This window comes from Conger conger, chromosome 13, assembly GCF_963514075.1.
Source record: "Conger conger chromosome 13, fConCon1.1, whole genome shotgun sequence".
NCBI lineage: Eukaryota > Metazoa > Chordata > Actinopteri > Anguilliformes > Congridae > Conger > Conger conger.
This window is the reverse complement of record NC_083772.1, coordinates 13341200-13358279: the sequence shown is the minus strand read 5'-3', so window position 1 is coordinate 13358279 and position 17080 is coordinate 13341200. Positions and strand designations below refer to the sequence as shown.

The 17080-nt window shown below is 46.5% G+C and overlaps 1 protein-coding gene across 2 annotated transcripts in view; it reads right to left on the bottom strand.

Annotated features, from left to right (window-relative positions):
• Positions 1-910: 910 nt before the first annotated feature.
• prkd2 (protein kinase D2) overlaps positions 911-17080 on the bottom strand; it is a 45584-nt gene continuing 29414 nt past the window's right edge. For both annotated transcript variants that reach the window (XM_061216788.1, XM_061216789.1), the window contains exons 5-18: positions 16743-16926; positions 14561-14632; positions 13059-13239; positions 12629-12746; positions 11327-11404; positions 10483-10837; positions 10252-10304; positions 9319-9391; positions 8671-8777; positions 8133-8294; positions 7418-7516; positions 6738-7005; positions 4401-4486; positions 911-2657 (exon numbers count right to left, since the gene is read on the bottom strand). In XM_061216788.1, the coding sequence (XP_061072772.1) occupies positions 2436-2657; positions 4401-4486; positions 6738-7005; positions 7418-7516; positions 8133-8294; positions 8671-8777; positions 9319-9391; positions 10252-10304; positions 10483-10837; positions 11327-11404; positions 12629-12746; positions 13059-13239; positions 14561-14632; positions 16743-16926 (2058 nt within the window). In that variant the 3' untranslated portion in view covers positions 911-2435. The remainder of the gene's footprint in view (positions 2658-4400; positions 4487-6737; positions 7006-7417; positions 7517-8132; positions 8295-8670; positions 8778-9318; positions 9392-10251; positions 10305-10482; positions 10838-11326; positions 11405-12628; positions 12747-13058; positions 13240-14560; positions 14633-16742; positions 16927-17080) is intronic.

Genomic DNA, 17080 nt, shown 5'->3' with positions numbered 1-17080 from the left:
TAAAGTCAACACATTCTGATGGTAACCCATCAGGTAAAGTGACCAGAAAATGGAAACCAATCTGCCTTTCAGAGGAAGGAAAACGTGTGAGAAGGCTATATGAGTGGAGAACTATGGGAATTGAAGTATATAAGTTAGAATAGACTTGTTATGAGATTCATAGACACAGATCAAGTTTAGAGCTAGACACAATTGAGTCTTGTATGGAGAACCTCCATTAAAAATGGAATAATTTATGACTAATTTTCTGTATAACTGGGCTGATAAATTGGTCAGGTTTTTCCCTCCATGACCGCAAACAGGCGTAGTCAGTCTGGAGCTATAGAAAACTCTTACAGGGGTCACCAGTTGCATAATCACCACGTGATTTATCTGTTGCTACATTTCTCTTCTTTAATTGCCTGCACTCAGCTTTTTACCAATTTAAGGAACGTTTGGTTTGCCAGCCTGCTGATGGGTACACATTTTGGTTGTGTGCAAGTAGCATTATAAGCTATTACAGTCACAAACTATCCATCCATCCAACCATTATCTGAACCCGCTTATCCTGAACAGGGTCACAGGGGGGCTGGAGCCTATCCCAGCATACATTGGGCGAAAGGCAGGAATACACCCTGGACAGGTCGCCAGTCCATCGCAGGGCACACACACCATTCACTCACCCACGGGCAATTTAGACTTTCCAATCAGCCTAACCTGCATGTCTTTGGACTGTGGGAGGAAACTGGAGTACCCAGTGGAAACCCACACAAACACGGGGAGAACACGAAAACTCCACACAGAGAGGCCCTGGCCGACCGGGATTCGAACCCAGGACCTCCTGGCTGTGAGGCGGCAGTACTGTGCAATGTGTAAAATCAAAATCACAATGTTGTAGAATATGCCTAAATAATGGACACAGGGACAAGTATTTTTCATCACTAAATTGTATTAGCATGCTGGGATCTTCCATATAGTCATACATTCCCAAAACATACACTACATATAGCTATGTATTATGTATACAAAATAAGTCCTCCATGACTAAGATTATTATGCAACCTATTTTACAAAAGGCTTTTAATTCTTTAATTACCAATATTCCATGAAGTTGCCCTCCTCTACCAAGCAGCCTGTTGTTATTCATTGGATGATCCACTTAGAGATATTGGTAAAAGGTGTCCTTTGTGCAGCACTGCCCCCTGCTCTCTGGGAGGGCAAAATCAGTCCATTCCTCACGCCCAAAAGAAAATTCACCAGCCATGCTGAGTGGCTTTCCAGCTCGGTTAGAAAATCGAATTTGCTATCTCTGGGGCTCTGGTGGGATGAACAAGTCAAACTTTCTTCTAAATATTGAGTAGTATGTTAAAAAAAAACAAAAAAACTAAAGCTGCATCATTGCCCCTCACACTTTATCTCGCCTGGTCAGTTAACCCAGATCGCTAAACCTTTCTGCTTGTCATTGGCAAATTACCTTCAGGCCAATGTGGTGGAGTCTGGGACTTAGTTTGATTTTCATCTTCCTTCCGTGTGGACCTCTAAAAGTTAGTTAAAACCCTTGCAACATCTCTTAATGGCAGTGTCAGTTACAGCGACAATGTCAATAAAGACAGAAGAGAAAGAACAAATATCTAATCCAAACAATCAGTCCTGCATCAGTTCTCTTGCCAGGTCTCTTGTGAACACAATGCGGCCATCTTGTGAACACAATGCTGCCATTTTCTGCCATTTTTTGTAAAGAGCAACTTCAGCTACGGAGGGAAAGGAACTGAACAATTACTGAGAGGCACTTGGTGGCAGCAGGAGAAGCGATAACTCCCAGCCCAAGACGCTCTGCTACAGCAATCCAGCAGGCCCCAGCTCTATCTTAACAGGGTGATACACTGACAGCCAAGAAAATATTATATTAATAAACTTTGAGGTTGTGAGGGAGGAAAGTACAGGCACATCAATGCCTTTATTGTTTTTATGGTCTTTAGTATCCCATGGCCATCATCGTGGTCTTCCTTCATAGCTGCAGGCCTATAGGCCATCTGATGAAAGGCAGGCAGCGGGTGGATCAGTGAAGTGGCTCGACTTCATCCGCGGAGAGCGCGCGACACAGTTTGCTGGTCTGAGTTTCAGCACCGGCCTTTACCACTGCCCACTGATCCCACTGCTGACTGTGGACCTGAGGGGAACGGGGGCGGGGGGGCGGGGGGTGGGCGCTGGTCCCCATGCTCCGTGGGTTCAAAGTCTAGAAGACCTAGGGCAGACGGGGCAGGGTTTGAGTACAGGAGGGGTGGGGTGCGGTGGTGCCGGGTTTGGGGGTTAGAGGACGCTGACGCGCCCGGGTTTGGGGGTTAGAGGACGCTGACGCGCCCGGGTTTGGGGGTTAGAGGAGGTTTGGGGGTTAGAGGACGCTGACGCGCCCAGGTCTGGTGGTTAGAGGATGCTGACACGCCCGGGTCTGGGGGTTAGAGGATGCTGACGCGCTCGGTCAGGCCCTGCATGTCGCAGTCGTCCTCGCAGTCGTCCTGGTCCTGGAAGGCGGGCCGCGGCGGCACCAGGTGGGCGGGGTAGGGCAGCGTGTGCTCGCGGGCGAACTGCTGCCAGCGGTTGTCGTCGCTCTCGTGGGTGATGTAGCGCTCGCACAGCTTGGTCTCCAGCTCACGCAGGTCCAGCCACGTCTGGTAGTCCTGGGAGACGCACGCGGGGAAAAAAGCCACCGCGGTTAGGGGCGGGCCCGTAACGTGGCGGTTAAGGTACGGGACCGGGGACCCGCAAGGGCGGCGGTTCGAGCCCCGGTGCGGCCACGATAAGAGCCTCTCTCACACTGTGTGTGTCACACTGGGTGTGTGTGCCTCTCTCATACTGTGTGTGTCACACTGGGTGTGTGTGTGTACGGGCGGCCTGTAGCATAGTGGTTAATGACTGGGACACACAAGGTCGGTGGTTCTAATCCCGGTGTAGCCACACAGTCGTTGGGCCCTTGAGCAAGGCCCTTAACCCTGCATTGCTCCAGGGGAGGATTGTCTCCTCCTTAGTCTAATCGACTGTACGTCGCTCTGGATAAGAGAGTCTGCCGAATGCCATTAATGTAATGTAATGTTACTGTAGTTCCTGAAGTAGTAGTGGTATGGTAGTTCCAGACTTGGCCTACCTGGCTTACTGGACATATGTTCATTGCTTCACAGCCAAGCATATATGAATTGTACCTGTATCTGAAGTGTTCGGTTGTTTGTTGTATGACCTTGAAATGCAGTTTTTGTACATTGCTTTGGATAAAAGTATCCGCTAAATAAAATGTAATGTAATGTAACGTGATGGAAAAGAAACACAGAGAAGAAAAAAGACTACCAAAAAGACGGAGTGAGGTGAATGTGGAGAGAGAGAATGAGGTTATTTTCAGATCATTTTTTATCTAGTCCTATGGATCAGTTGCTAGAGCATTGCACCCACAAACAATGCAAAGGTTGTGGGTTAAATTCCACGGAACTACATACTATACAGAGAAAACGTATGCATTCATAATGTATGTCACTTTAGATAAAATAATTTAATAGGAAGCATATGTATCTGTCTACCTTATGTAAAGGCTTTCAGTATGTACCAATCAACATACGTCTCATACCCTGCCGTATCCTCCATCTGGTGGCTAAAGCGGGAACTGCAATTTCACAGTAATTACAATTCAGCCCTTAATCTCTTTGGCAAATTCTGATAATGCACTTTTCATGTCCTTAACATTACATTAAGATGTACTAATTTAAGATAGAAATGGATTAATTTAAAATTGAGATAAATCTGACCTCCTCGATCTCATTGGCTCGCGGGGACTAGTTTCTAAGTGAAAGTCGTGTGTGTGTGTGAGGAGCTATGGTGACGACGGCATCCTGCAGCACCTTCAACATGCAGCTGTGCCTTCCTGATAACCTCTCCTCTGGAGCTATTAGCAGGCATGGTGATGCATAATGCCAAACACTCCACAATCAACTGCACCGCCCCAGCTGTGTCTGCGGCAACCTCACGCAAGCCAAGTGTTTGTGATTAGCAGAAACACAAAAACATGATTACAGTTAACTAAGACTAAATGGCGTCTGTTTGTCTGTTTAATGAGGATAGGTGTGTCTGGAGTGTGTGTGTGTGTGTGTGTGTGTGTGTGTGTGTGTGTGTGTGTTTGTACGTGTGTGTGTGTCTGTGTGTGTATGTGCGTGTGTGCATGTCTGTGTGTGTGTATGTTTGTGCATGTGCGTGTATGCGTGTGTGTGTGCGTATGCGGGTGGGTGTGTCTGTGTGTGTGCGTGTGTGTGTGTGGGTCTGTGTGTGTGTGTGTATGCATGTGCGTGTGTCTGTGTGCGTGTGCGTGCTTCTGTGTATTTGTGTGCACATGTCTCTGTGCGTGAGTGTATGTGTGTGTGTGTGGATGTTTTTCTAAATACCTGCAGGTAGGTGTGACTGAGGCTCTTGTCCACACTGTAACGCTTTCTCATCTTCACTTGCAGCAGGTTGTTTATCAGATCAGTGGCTGTGGGAACAAACACAGGAAGCAGGTGAGCAACAGGTGTCATGCAACTGGAAAAATTGCCACAAAACCAATTATTATCTTGATGAACAGGGGCAAACCTGAACTGCAAATGTTACAGAGTAAAACATGAGACCTTTCTCTAAATTCTGTGCAAAAGTTTTGGAACCCTTTTGGATTATTCTTTGTTACTCTACACATGGTTACTAGGGCCCAGACCCAGCTGATTTACTCTGAAGTAACTCCATGACTTCTAAAGTATCCAACTGCAGTGGTTGTTCTGGTGTTAACAACTATGGGTTTCTCTAAACAGTCAGAATGAAGATGGTTCATTTCCAAGCAGAAGAAAAACTAGGCTACAAAAAAAACTCAACATCTCAAATCTCAACATTTCAAACTGCCTATCTCCACTATCACTTCCATATTATTAGAAAATGGAAGTACCATTTAGAGGTCATGTTTTCTTCTGTTCACCAAGATATTAATTGTAAAAGGCTTTTTGACAAGGGGTACCAAAATCTTTGCACACGACTGTGGTAATATTTCATACACCGATATGTAAGACATGAGTGTGTGTGTGTGTGTGAGTGTGTGTGTATAAGTGTGTGTGAGTGTGTGTGTATGTGTGTGTGAGTGTGTGTGTGTATAAGTGTGTGTGAGTGTGTGTGTGTGTATAAGTGTGTGTGTGTGAGTGTGTGTAAGTGTGTGTGTGTGTGTGTGAGTGTGTGTAAGTGTGCATGTATTTAAGTGTGTGTGTGTGAGAGTGTGTGTGTGTAAGTGTGCGTGTGTGTAAGTGTGTGTGTGTGAGTGTGTGTAAGTGTGCGTGTAAGTGTGTGTGTGTGTGTGTGTGTGAGTGTGTGTAAGTGTGCGTGTAAGTGTGTGTGTGCGTGTGAGTGTGTGTGTGAGTGTGTCTAAGTGTGCGTGTAAGTGTGTGTGTGTGTGTGTGTGTGAATGTGTGTGTGTGAAAGTGTGCGTGTAAGTGTGTGTGTGTGTGTGTGAGTGTGTGTGTGAGTGTGTGTAAGTGTGTGTGTGAGTGTGTGTAAGTGTGTGTGTGAGTGTGTGAGTGTGTGTGTGAGTGTGTGTGTGTGTGAGTGTGTGTGAGTGTGTGTGTGAGTGTGTGTGTGTGAGTGTAAGTGTGTGTGTGTGAGTGTGTGTGTGTGTGTGTGAGTGTGTGAGTGTGTGTGAGTGTGTGAGTGTGTGAGTGTGTGTGTGAGTGTGTGTAAGTGTGTGTGTGCGTATAAGTGTGTGTGTGTGAGTGTGTGTAAGTGTGTGTGTGTGTGTGTGTGTGTGAGTGTGTGTAAGTGTGCATGTATGTAAGTGTGTGTGAGAAAAACTCAACATCTCAAATCTCAACATTTCAAACTGCCTATCTCCACTATCACTTCCATATTATTAGAAAATGGAAGTACCATTTAGAGGTCATGTTTTCTTCTGTTCACCAAGATATTAATTGTAAAAGGCTTTTTGACAAGGGGTACCAAAATCTTTGCACACGACTGTGGTAATATTTCATACACCGATATGTAAGACATGAGTGTGTGTGTGTGTGTGAGTGTGTGTGTATAAGTGTGTGTGAGTGTGTGTGTATGTGTGTGTGAGTGTGTGTGTGTATAAGTGTGTGTGAGTGTGTGTGTGTGTATAAGTGTGTGTGTGTGAGTGTGTGTAAGTGTGTGTGTGTGTGTGTGTGTAAGTGTGCATGTATGTAAGTGTGTGTGTGTGAGAGTGTGTGTGTGTAAGTGTGTGTAAGTGTGCGTGTAAGTGTGTGTGTGTGTGTGTGAGTGTGTGTGTGAGTGTGTGTAAGTGTGCGTGTAAGTGTGTGTGTGTGTGTGTGTGTGAGTGTGTGTGTGAGTGTGTGTAAGTGTGCGTGTAAGTGTGTGTGTGCGTGTGAGTGTGTGTGTGAGTGTGTCTAAGTGTGCGTGTAAGTGTGTGTGTGTGTGTGTGTGAATGTGTGTGTGTGAAAGTGTGCGTGTAAGTGTGTGTGTGTGAGTGTGTGTAAGTGTGTGTGTGAGTGTGTGTAAGTGTGTGTGTGAGTGTGTGAGTGTGTGTGTGTGAGTGTGTGAGTGTGTGAGTGTGTGTGAGTGTGTGTGTGAGTGTGTGTGTGTGAGTGTAAGTGTGTGTGTGTGAGTGTGTGTGTGTGTGTGTGTGTGTGAGTGTGCGAGTGTGTGTGAGTATGTGAGTGTGTGTGTGAGTGTGTGTAAGTGTGTGTGTGAGTGTGTGTGTGTGTGAGTGTGTGAGTGTGTGCGTACGAGCGTACCGTCAGGGGAGATGTGCTTCCAGGGGTTGGGCGGGTACATGAAGGCGGCGTTCTGGATCTGGTCATTGATGTCCTCGTCCTCGTTGAAGGGGAAGGTGCCGCTCAGGCTGACGTACGTGATCACTCCCACCGACCACATGTCCAACGAGCGGTTGTAGCCCTGGTTACGGAGCACCTCGGGTGCCAGGTAGGCCGGCGTGCCCACCACGGAGCGCCGGAACGACTTCTCCCCGATGATACGGGCGAATCCGAAATCGCACAGCTTCACCTGGGACGGGGGGGGATCAGAGGGGACAAACTCAATCCTTTCTAAAAGACCCTAAAGCCTCATTAGAATTAATCAGCTCAACAGTTGTTCAATCGCTATTTTCACTCCTTCACACTGCTCAGTCAATCATTCACTTCTTTCCGTCACCATCTTTCCTTCTTTCCCTCCTTCTATCTCAGAGTCTCAGAGCCAAGTGAAGCCCGGGTGAGGCGCACTCTAAGCAGGCACACTGGCTCATTTTGTAAATGCTGTTGCCATTGCTAATGGTTCAGTTGATTCCAGCACTTCTTTTCAAAGTGCAACTGATTACCTGCTTGTTCCTAACACTCAACCTGCTTTAGTGCAGTCATGCACTTTGTTCAGTACCTCACCCGGAAAAAACGAGCCTTGTGGCATCATGTGACGCGCGTACCTGGGGGAAGGGCTCCGCGGAAGCCAGCAGAACGTTCTCTGGCTTCAGGTCGCAGTGAACAATGTTCTTAAAATGCAGGTGCCTCAGAGCAGCCAGGATCTGGAGAGAAGGAGAGACAAGTGAGTCAGTCAGTGATGAACTACTGGGGACATTGAGAGAAAGGGAGACAGTCAGTCAGTGATGAACTACTGGGGACATTGAGAGAAAGGGAAACAGTCAGTCAGTGATGAACTACTGGGGACATTGAGAGAAAGGGAGACGGTCAGTCAGTGATGAACTACTGGGGACATTGAGAGAAAGGGAGACAGTCAGTCAGTAAGTGATGAACTACTGGGGACATTGAGAGAAAGGGAAACAGTCAGTCAGTCAGTGATGAACTACTGGGGACATTGAGAGAAAGGGAGACAGTCAGTCAGTAAGTGATGAACTACTGGGGACATTGAGAGAAAGGGAGACAGTCAGTCAGTCAGTGATGAACTACTGGGGACATTGAGAGAAAGGGAAACAGTCAGTCAGTAAGTGATGAACTACTGGGGACATTGAGAGAAAGAGAGACAGTCAGTCAGTAAGTGATGAACTACTGGGGACATTGAGAGAAAGGGAAACAGTCAGTCAGTAAGTGATGAACTACTGGGGACATTGAGAGAAAGGGAGACAGTCAGTCAGTGTTGCACTAGTGGGGATAATACACACACACACACACACACACACACACCTGTGTAATGAGGAACTTGGTGAGGCGTTCAGGCAGCCTGCCCTTCTCGCTGGACAGGATCATCTCCAGCATGTCCCCGTGCAGCTTCTCCATGACCACAAACACCTTCTCCGGCGTCTCAAACATGCACTCCAGATTCACTATGCCCAAGTGCCGCAGACTCTGCCCGGGGGAGGGGAGAGAGGGGGGGGGGGGGGGGAAGAAGAGGGAGGGAGAAGAGAAAGAATGGAGAAGAGAGCAGGAGAGAGAGAAGGGGGACAGGAGATACAAGTAAAGGGAGGTAAGTAAAGGGTTACAACAGAGGTATTCCCAGATGCCACCCACAGAGATTTCAATATTATTTTTCATGTATTTCCATGTTTTCATTAGTTTATGCATTCACATATAATTAATCCACACAGTGAATATGTATTCATCCATTTATGTATTTATTACAGTGGAATTCATTTGCCGGTTTAAATGAAGCCAAATCTGGAAATTAACTTCCTGAGCAGGTTCGTATAACCGATGATGTCTCCTCGCTCCCCCTGCTGGTTACCTGGAGAATGGCGACCTCGTTCCTCAGCTGGCTTTCCTGCTTGGTGGGGAAGCGCAGCTTGTCAATCACCTTGACCGCCACGTCCCGCCCGGTCTTCCTGTGCTTGCCTGAGAGGAGAACGTGGTGGGTTGAGCAAACGGCATTTGATAGAGGGTTTAATCATCCATCCATCCATCCATCCATCCATTATCCTAACCCGCTTAACCTGAACAGGGTCGCAGGGGGGCTGGAGCCTATCCCAGCATACATTGGGCGAAAGGCAGGAATACACCCTGGACAGGTCGCCAGTCCATCGCAGGGCACACACACCATTCACTCACACACTCATACACTCATACCTATGGGCAATTTAGACTCTCCAATCGGCCTATCCTGCATGTCTTTGGACTGTGGGAGGAAACCGGAGTACCCGGAGGAAACCCGCGCAGACACGGGGAGAACATGCAAACTCCGCACAGAGAGGCCCCGGCCGACGGGGATTCAAACCCAAGACCTCCTTGCTCTGAAGCGGCAGTGCTACCCACTGCACCATCCGTGCCACCGGGGGTTTAATCATTACATGCTAAATATATTGAAATATGACTCAGCATGGATGTGCAGCCCACACCAATGTGACTATACATGTAACTGCCTCAGAATGAAACTCACCTCCGTACACAACTCCAAACTGCCCTGAGCCCAAAACCTCATCTGCAAAGATCTGATACACCATACCAATGTCCTGTAGGAGAGAGCATCATCATCAGAGACATTATCATCATCGTCCTCATCGATATCATAGATATCATCAACATTCTTTTCAATATTATCATAAACAATATCATCGTCATCAACATCAGGGCTGAATGATATACCAACATAATGATTATTATACAATTATATATACCGAATAATGATTACTATATAATTATATATAGTAAGGATCATCGCCTTGTGGTTGCCTTTATTTTAGTCTTTTTCTCTTTCATTCTACCTGATGCGGCGGTAAACATCGAAACTTCAGTGCCCACGTGAATTACTTCCGTGGAAAAAAACGCAGCAATGTTATCTACTGGCTGTTGATAACAGCCAATCGGAAGCAGGGTCGCTTAGCTTTCCGTGACCTGTTTTTGTCAATCACGTGGAGGCCGTGAGGCTTTGCTGTCAATAGGCTGGCTTATCACCCAGTAGATAACAATGGCTTTACATCATGGTGGCAAAAATCATTACAGCACGCGATAATTATCCTTGCAGCCCTATCACTGCTCCCTCATCTTTATCACCAATTTTATTACCGTTTACATTTACATTATGACACAGTAGGCATTTACTGTAAGTGGTTATGGTTTTAGAGGTAGTTCCCCACCTGGGACTTGAGCTGCAAGCCTAGTTACCCTAGCATTATGCTACACCAACACCATCACTACTATAGCCATCATCACCATTACTTTCCATCTATTAAGCAGACACTTTTATCAAAAGCGACATACATCCTTTTTAAAATCATCACAACTCCTGCATTGCTCTATTCTATTGCATTTTTGTTGAACTTGACCTTTATAATGATGGACGGATATTAGAGTTCAAAGGTCATCCACTCACCACATTCTCCTGGATCTGGCTGTTGGAGACAGAGATGCTCACCGACGCCTGCCCTGTGGATCACAGCAAAGGCTCATGGGAAACCTATAGCCAACAGCACTACCACCTCACAGCGGCATGACACTCACAGACACTCAGACAAGGCAGATGTTCATATTCAGAATAGTTAACTTATGTATTACGCTTATCTGCTAATACTGTATTTGCCGAGTGACCAGATTGTTAACTCACTGTGGGGGGTGTGCCCTTGCGCTGTGGGCGTGTCCTGGAAGATGACTGGCATGAGGGCCTGGCGAATGGCGGTCTCCCAAGCCTTGGCGTTCTCCCGGCCCACCCCACTGTTTGGCGTGACGCTACTGGGCGAGGAGGAGGGGGCCGGGGCCGGGGCCGGGGCGTCGGGGGAGCCAGGGGAGCCCGGGGACGGGGCGGGGGCGGGGGTGGGCGTGGAGGACGGGTTGGGATCCTCCCCCACGAAATAGCGCATGGTTCCCGTGACGATCTCGAAGCAGTGAGGGCTGGCCCCGGCCGGCACGAGGGAGAAGTCCCCCGCGGGACGCACCTCCAGGATCTCCGACAGCGGGATTTCCTGGGGGGAGGTGAACAAGGGCGAGCCAAAGAGCACACACGGCATAATTAGGAACAAAACACTCAAGCGGCCCGGTCAAATCTGTAAGAGCTGACAGAACTGAGATGATTTACAAAGTTTTGAAACACCCAAGTACAACTAGACCAGATAGCTTAAAGTAACATACTCAGTTAATACACCAGACTACAAATTCATATGCATGTATTTACCTAACCCGACTATTTATTCAACCATGCTTTGCCTTGTTATATAGAGATCCATGTCTTTTCATCTGTTTCATAAAAGTATTTTAAAATCATGAGGCTAACCCAAAGGGTGAGGTGAAGCCCTAAAGAGAAAATAGAATTTAAATGTTGTTGTTCTGAAATTTAGTTTTTTTACCGACCAAACCGATGATTGTGAGCAGCAAGTTTGGTCAAACATTTGGTCCTAGATGAGGGCCAATCAGATGCAGCTCAACTCCCATTGAGTCATGGGGGTGGGACTTACCTTGTAGTACTTGTTGGTGGTGTCGTTCTGGAAGAGGATGATGCACTTACAGTCTAAACGCCAGTAGTGCCGCTTCCTCTGTGGAGGGGGTAGAGGTCAGGGGTCAAAGGTCAAGTGGGTTCAGCATGGACTCAGAGAGACAAGAGTCCCACAGAAGCAGAGAGGAAGATGGAAGTTGAGGACCAGCTAGGAGAGGAGAAGAGGAGGAAGGGAGGAGAGAAGAGGAGAGGAGAAGAGGAAAACAAGATGGGAGAAAGAGAGTCAGACACTCAGGAGGAAAGGCTGAATAGATAGAACAGCTTCACAGGACAGCTCTGAGAAAGGACAGCTTTCTGAGAGCAGTGATTTAGAGCACTCAAAAAGTAATTTCAGGCGAGAGAATTAATGGTCTTAAAAACATTTAGAACACATCTTGTCCCTTAATATAGGTAGAGTGGAGTGCTGCCTGGAAATAGTGTACTTTTTAAATATCACAGAACAATAACAGAAGAAGCAGGGGTCTTAAAGTGCATACGTTTATAGCTTACTTGCTTTGTTTTATGAAACAAACACCTATATTGTCAATTACACCACTTGCTGAGGGTTCATTGCTAGCTCTTGTAACTCGAGTTTTTTGGGGGGAAGCGGAGAGCACAAAATAAGTCTCTCAAGTTGTTCTTATGATTATTATTATTACTATTATCATTGTGCAATATGTCTGTTACGTTAAAAAACAAATCCTCTGAGATTCCAATTCATAATTCCCAGGACATGGGAAATTCCAGGAGACTCCCAGCCAATTCAGGAGAGTAGGCAGCCCAAGCCAAACGGTGTGCCTCAGTGTTACAGGACAGGAGTTTCTGGCCTTAATCTCAAGAACCATATATTCCAGCATTGTGAAATACTATAGTATGAAACCAGCAACACAAGGGGCTTTTAAGTGGTAAATGGTAAATGGTCTGCATTTACATAGCGCCTTTATCCAAAGCGCTGTACAATTGAAGCTTCTCAGTTGCTGATTTACACACACACTCGCACACCAACAGCACCAACCAGCCTGTGTGGAGCTTTTAGGGGTTAGGTGTCTTGCTCAGGGACACTTCGACACAATCTTTCGACTGCCAGCTCTTACCTACTGAGCCAATAATATTTCAAAGGAAATAAATCAGTGCAGAATGTTTTTTGTCATCCATGTGCCACACAGTGAGTTTTAAGGGCTGGGTTGCGGAGGTGTTAACATTGAGACATGTGAACAGAGGAGAGTTAGAGAGACAGGGCGTGGGGGAATGAGGACAGAGACAGGTTTGTGATTATAGATGTTACCAGTGTGTCCTTGTTGCTGTAGTGGACCATCCAGCCCTCTTTGATGGCAGTGCTGGAGCGACGAGTGGTCTGTCTGACTGACTGCACAACCCGCATCAGGGGGATGTACCCCATGGAGCTGCAGAGACAAGGGCGGAGAGTCAGAGAGATAGAGTGTGTGTGTGTGAGTGTGTGTGTGTCTGTGTGTGTGTGTCTATGTGTGTGTGTGTGTGTGTGAGTGTGAGTGTGTGTGTGTGTGTGTGTGTGTGTGTGTGAGTGTGTGTGTAGGCCTGTGTGTCTGTGTGTGAGTGTGTGTGTGTGAGTGTGTGTGTGTCTGTGTGTGTCTGTGTGTGTCTGTGTGTGTGTGTGTGAGTGTGAGTGAGTGTGTGTGTGTGTGTGAGTGTGTGTGTGAGTGTGAGTGTGTGTGTGTGTGTGTGTGTGTGTGGCTAACCTCTGGTCTCCACTGGCTCCGTCCTGGCTGCTATCAGGGAAGGTGCCGGGGGTGAAGGACCCAGGGATGCTGCAGGCGTCTGCATCGTCTGAGTCGTCCATCAGGGGCGATTTGTCCGAGTCCCCAAACTCACTGCTGTAGTCCATGGGAACCTCCTGATCCACACTGGGGCTCAGCATGCCTGCGGCGGAGGCACCCGGGAAAAGAGATGAACTACAGAACCCAGCGCCTTCTGTCACTTATACTAGGTACACACACTTACTCTCAGTTACAAACATGAACTGCGGTCATTCTCAATCACACACACAAAGCACATACGCTCAGTGACCACTTTATGAGGTATTTATTAGCCTTATGTATTTGATTGTCTGCTGCTGTAGCCCACCCACTTCAATGCTCCATGCGTTGTGTGTTCAGAGATGCTCATCTGCATACCACTGTTGTAATATGTGGTTATTTTAGTGAATTTTACGTTCCTGTCAGCTTGAACGAACCATTCACCTCTGACCAAAGTCACTTAGAAGTGTTGCTACCACATAATTGGCTGATTAGATATTTACAGTATCAAGCTGGAGTACAGTTATACCTAATAAAGTGGTTACTGAGTGTATGTTATACACCAACTCACACATACAAACTGCAGACTCACGCTTAATCACATACACAAACACTTACACTAGCAAAAGCAAAGCACACACACATACCCTCAAGCCCATCCAACAACTATATACTAAATGTCAAACACATACACACCCGCGCGCACACACACTCTCTCACACACTCACACTCACACACTCTCTCACACACTCACACTCACACACTCTCTCACACACTCACACACACTCACACTCACACACACTCACATGCTCGCACACACATGCACATGCACACTCACACACATATACATACATGTACAATCGCCAACTCCTGCACACACATAATTGTTTTTGGATACAAATACATTAAAACACAAATTAATCAAGAGTTCACACAGAAATACAGAGAAACTTTAACCCTCCTATTATGTTAGGATTTTATGACCGGTTTTACATTTGGGGTAAAATTGATCCCAACAGTTGAAATAAACACAAAAATATTGCAATAAAATAGTTTTGACATGTAGTGTGTCCATTTCTTATTGTCTCCCAAATTACTAGCTTTTGATTTTAAAAAAATCTGAAAAATCTGTGACAAACATCTCATTTTAGGGCCTAAGGAACAGTAAGTGAAAGTTTGGCACCTGTATGGGAAAGTGCCACCAGAATAAAACAATATATTTTCTTACATTTTATACAGTAACAGCAGGTCAGAATAACACTGCACAACACATCTGTATGCCAGTTGGTACAGGATGTCGCATAGCATTATGTAAAGCATTATGTAAAATCATACAGTATCAATATAAAAAAAGGGTTAACTGGTTTCTAAGAGATGTCAAACACTGAATGGGGTCAAATTGACAACAAACATAATAGGAGGGTTAGTCATTGTGTCTCCTCTACCTTCTATAGTCTCTCCCAGGCAGTCATTGGGAATTTTGTATGCACAGCGCTTGTGACAGTTGAACTTGCAGTCTGCACAGGAAGAGAAATGGAAAACAAACATTAAAAGATAATTCCCCTAAAATGCTGCAGAACAACATTCAGTAGAGCACAGTTCACATACATTATTCACCTAATTGCTGCACCATAATCCACATAATCTGGGAACAAGACGCTTTGGTTGTTTGGTCTCTCTCTCTCTCTCCTCTCTCTCTCTCCCCTCTCTCCCCCTCTCTCTCTCTCTCCCTCCCTCTCTCGCTGTCTCTCTCTCTCTGACATTTACTGTGTTGACAATGGAAATGTCACAAACACAACAACAAAAACAGGAATTAATCCACTCTACCACCTGTTGGCTAATATAAATGTTAGCTAATATAAATGCATTATCCTAAATGCCATGATATATTTGCATAACCTTAAATGATATTAATAGTAAATAGGATCTGTGAATTGGTGGGGGGGTGTTTCATTTCTCCAGTTGTGCAGAGGGGGGTCAGCTGGACTGGCTTTGCCTAATGACAGGTGAGGTCAAGTTCTGGAGCTGGAGCATTCTCTGTCCGAATGACGGGGGGTTAGGGAGTTTGGGAAAGGAGCGTTCTGTTCCCCTGTCTTCCCTGAGTGCTGAAGGGTACATCCTGTTCCAGAGCTGAGGGAGGAGAATAAAGGATGTGCTTCCCTCTGCTGGTGTCTGCTGAAATGCAGCCCAGTGAAGAAATGATGTTCTGCTCTTTAATGAGCTTTTTGCTTGGCTGAGCATTTTCTTACATTTACATTTTTGTCATTTGGCAGACGCTTTTAATCCAAAGCAATTTACAAGTGCGTAGGTTCTTCCATAAGATAACAGCATCAAATCCGTAAATAGCAAAACACGCACGAAGAGGTGTTCTAAACAAAAAGACAATAGTCATCGTGAGTGCTATTTTATTATTACTGGTCATTCAGGCAGTCCACAAGTCAAGCCAGGACCGGGAGGGGAATGACGTTTCGGTTGTGTGTGGATTGTGCGGTTGTGTGTGGGTTGTGAGGTTTGAGCACGCAACACTGGGGGCCACGAAAGGGGCGTGCTAAAAAAGGAGCCTGCTGTAACCATTTAGTGAGGATGAATAAAGTCACCTCTCAAGCACACCCTCTCGTCAGGTTTGGCTCCCTGCATTAGCGTTTAATTGCTGTGTTTAGCCGCTGCGATCGTGCGACAGCGGTTGGTGTTGTGACACTTGTTGAAAAGCTCGGGAGAGATAATCAGCAGATGGTGGGATCCCAGGTGGGGCAGTGCTAAAGAATGACTGTCTGAAGCAGCTTATATTCAATCTTATCGTTTATGTAAGAGGTCACACTGTACGCCGAATCACTCAGCACACCTCAAGTAATTTCATGATGTTTTCTGTGTGATCCTTTCAGGGATTCAGCATCTATATATTTCCATAGTCTATGCTGCAGCTCTTTCCAGAGTGTATAACCTGAACTTCTTCAGTACACACCCAGGAAATACAACACCAATGCAGGCTACTCACGTTACCGTGTATTATGTGATCTGCTTAATGCTGCTAAGCTAGAAAATAACCCAAGTATATTGTATTAAACTACGGAGTCAGCCTATGGCTGCGTCCCTCAACTCTCCCTCTAGTGAGCCATAGTCTCACCAATAAAGTGACAGTGAAGGTATGTTTTTGTCATTCAAAATGTACTATGTGCGAGTGTACAAAATGTGTTATTTCCAAAATGTACCCTGAAAGTACTGTAATGTTCTCTTTGGGTACAAATGAGTACGTTTTACTAGCTAGGGGTACAACATTATGTACCTATAGGGTACCTAACCCAGCTCTTCGTACCTTTATTTCTGAGAGTGCGAAGGGTCTGCTGGTTTGGGCACTCATTGACATTAGTGACCGGTTTAGACCAAAGTCACAGAGTGAGGTGAATAATCAACAGCGTCTACATTTTAGATGTGTATTACACTATTATACAATACACTCTTATCCAGAGCGGCCCACAATCAGAGCACAGAGAAAAGGCCATGGATTCAGCCGAGCGCCGAGTAACAACGAAAACCAGCACGACTCGAGGCCGGCGAGGGCTGTGGCAGCACGCCACCGTGTCGCGGGACCTGCGCCCTTTGACCTGCGCCCTTTGACCTGCGACCCACCCTTGCACTGGAGCCCCTGGCGGAACAGGCCCTTCAGCAGCCTCTTGCAGTACTGGCAGACGGTGGGCCGGGTGTACGAGTGGATGGCGAAGGTGTGGGGGACCTTCACTTTGTGGATCAGGATCTTGTCCAGGTGGACGGGACGGCCCGTGTAGAAGCGCCGTGCCTCGCTGGGGGTCCGAGGCTGTGGGGGGGGGGGAGACAAAAACACCTTAACCAATGAGAGGAGTCGCACACACTGTTTTAATCTTCACATACAGGTGGACTACAACCTTTCACCCATTCTTAAGGCTGTATTCATTCACTCTTCCTACAGTAACTGCTTGTTCTAGCCCTTT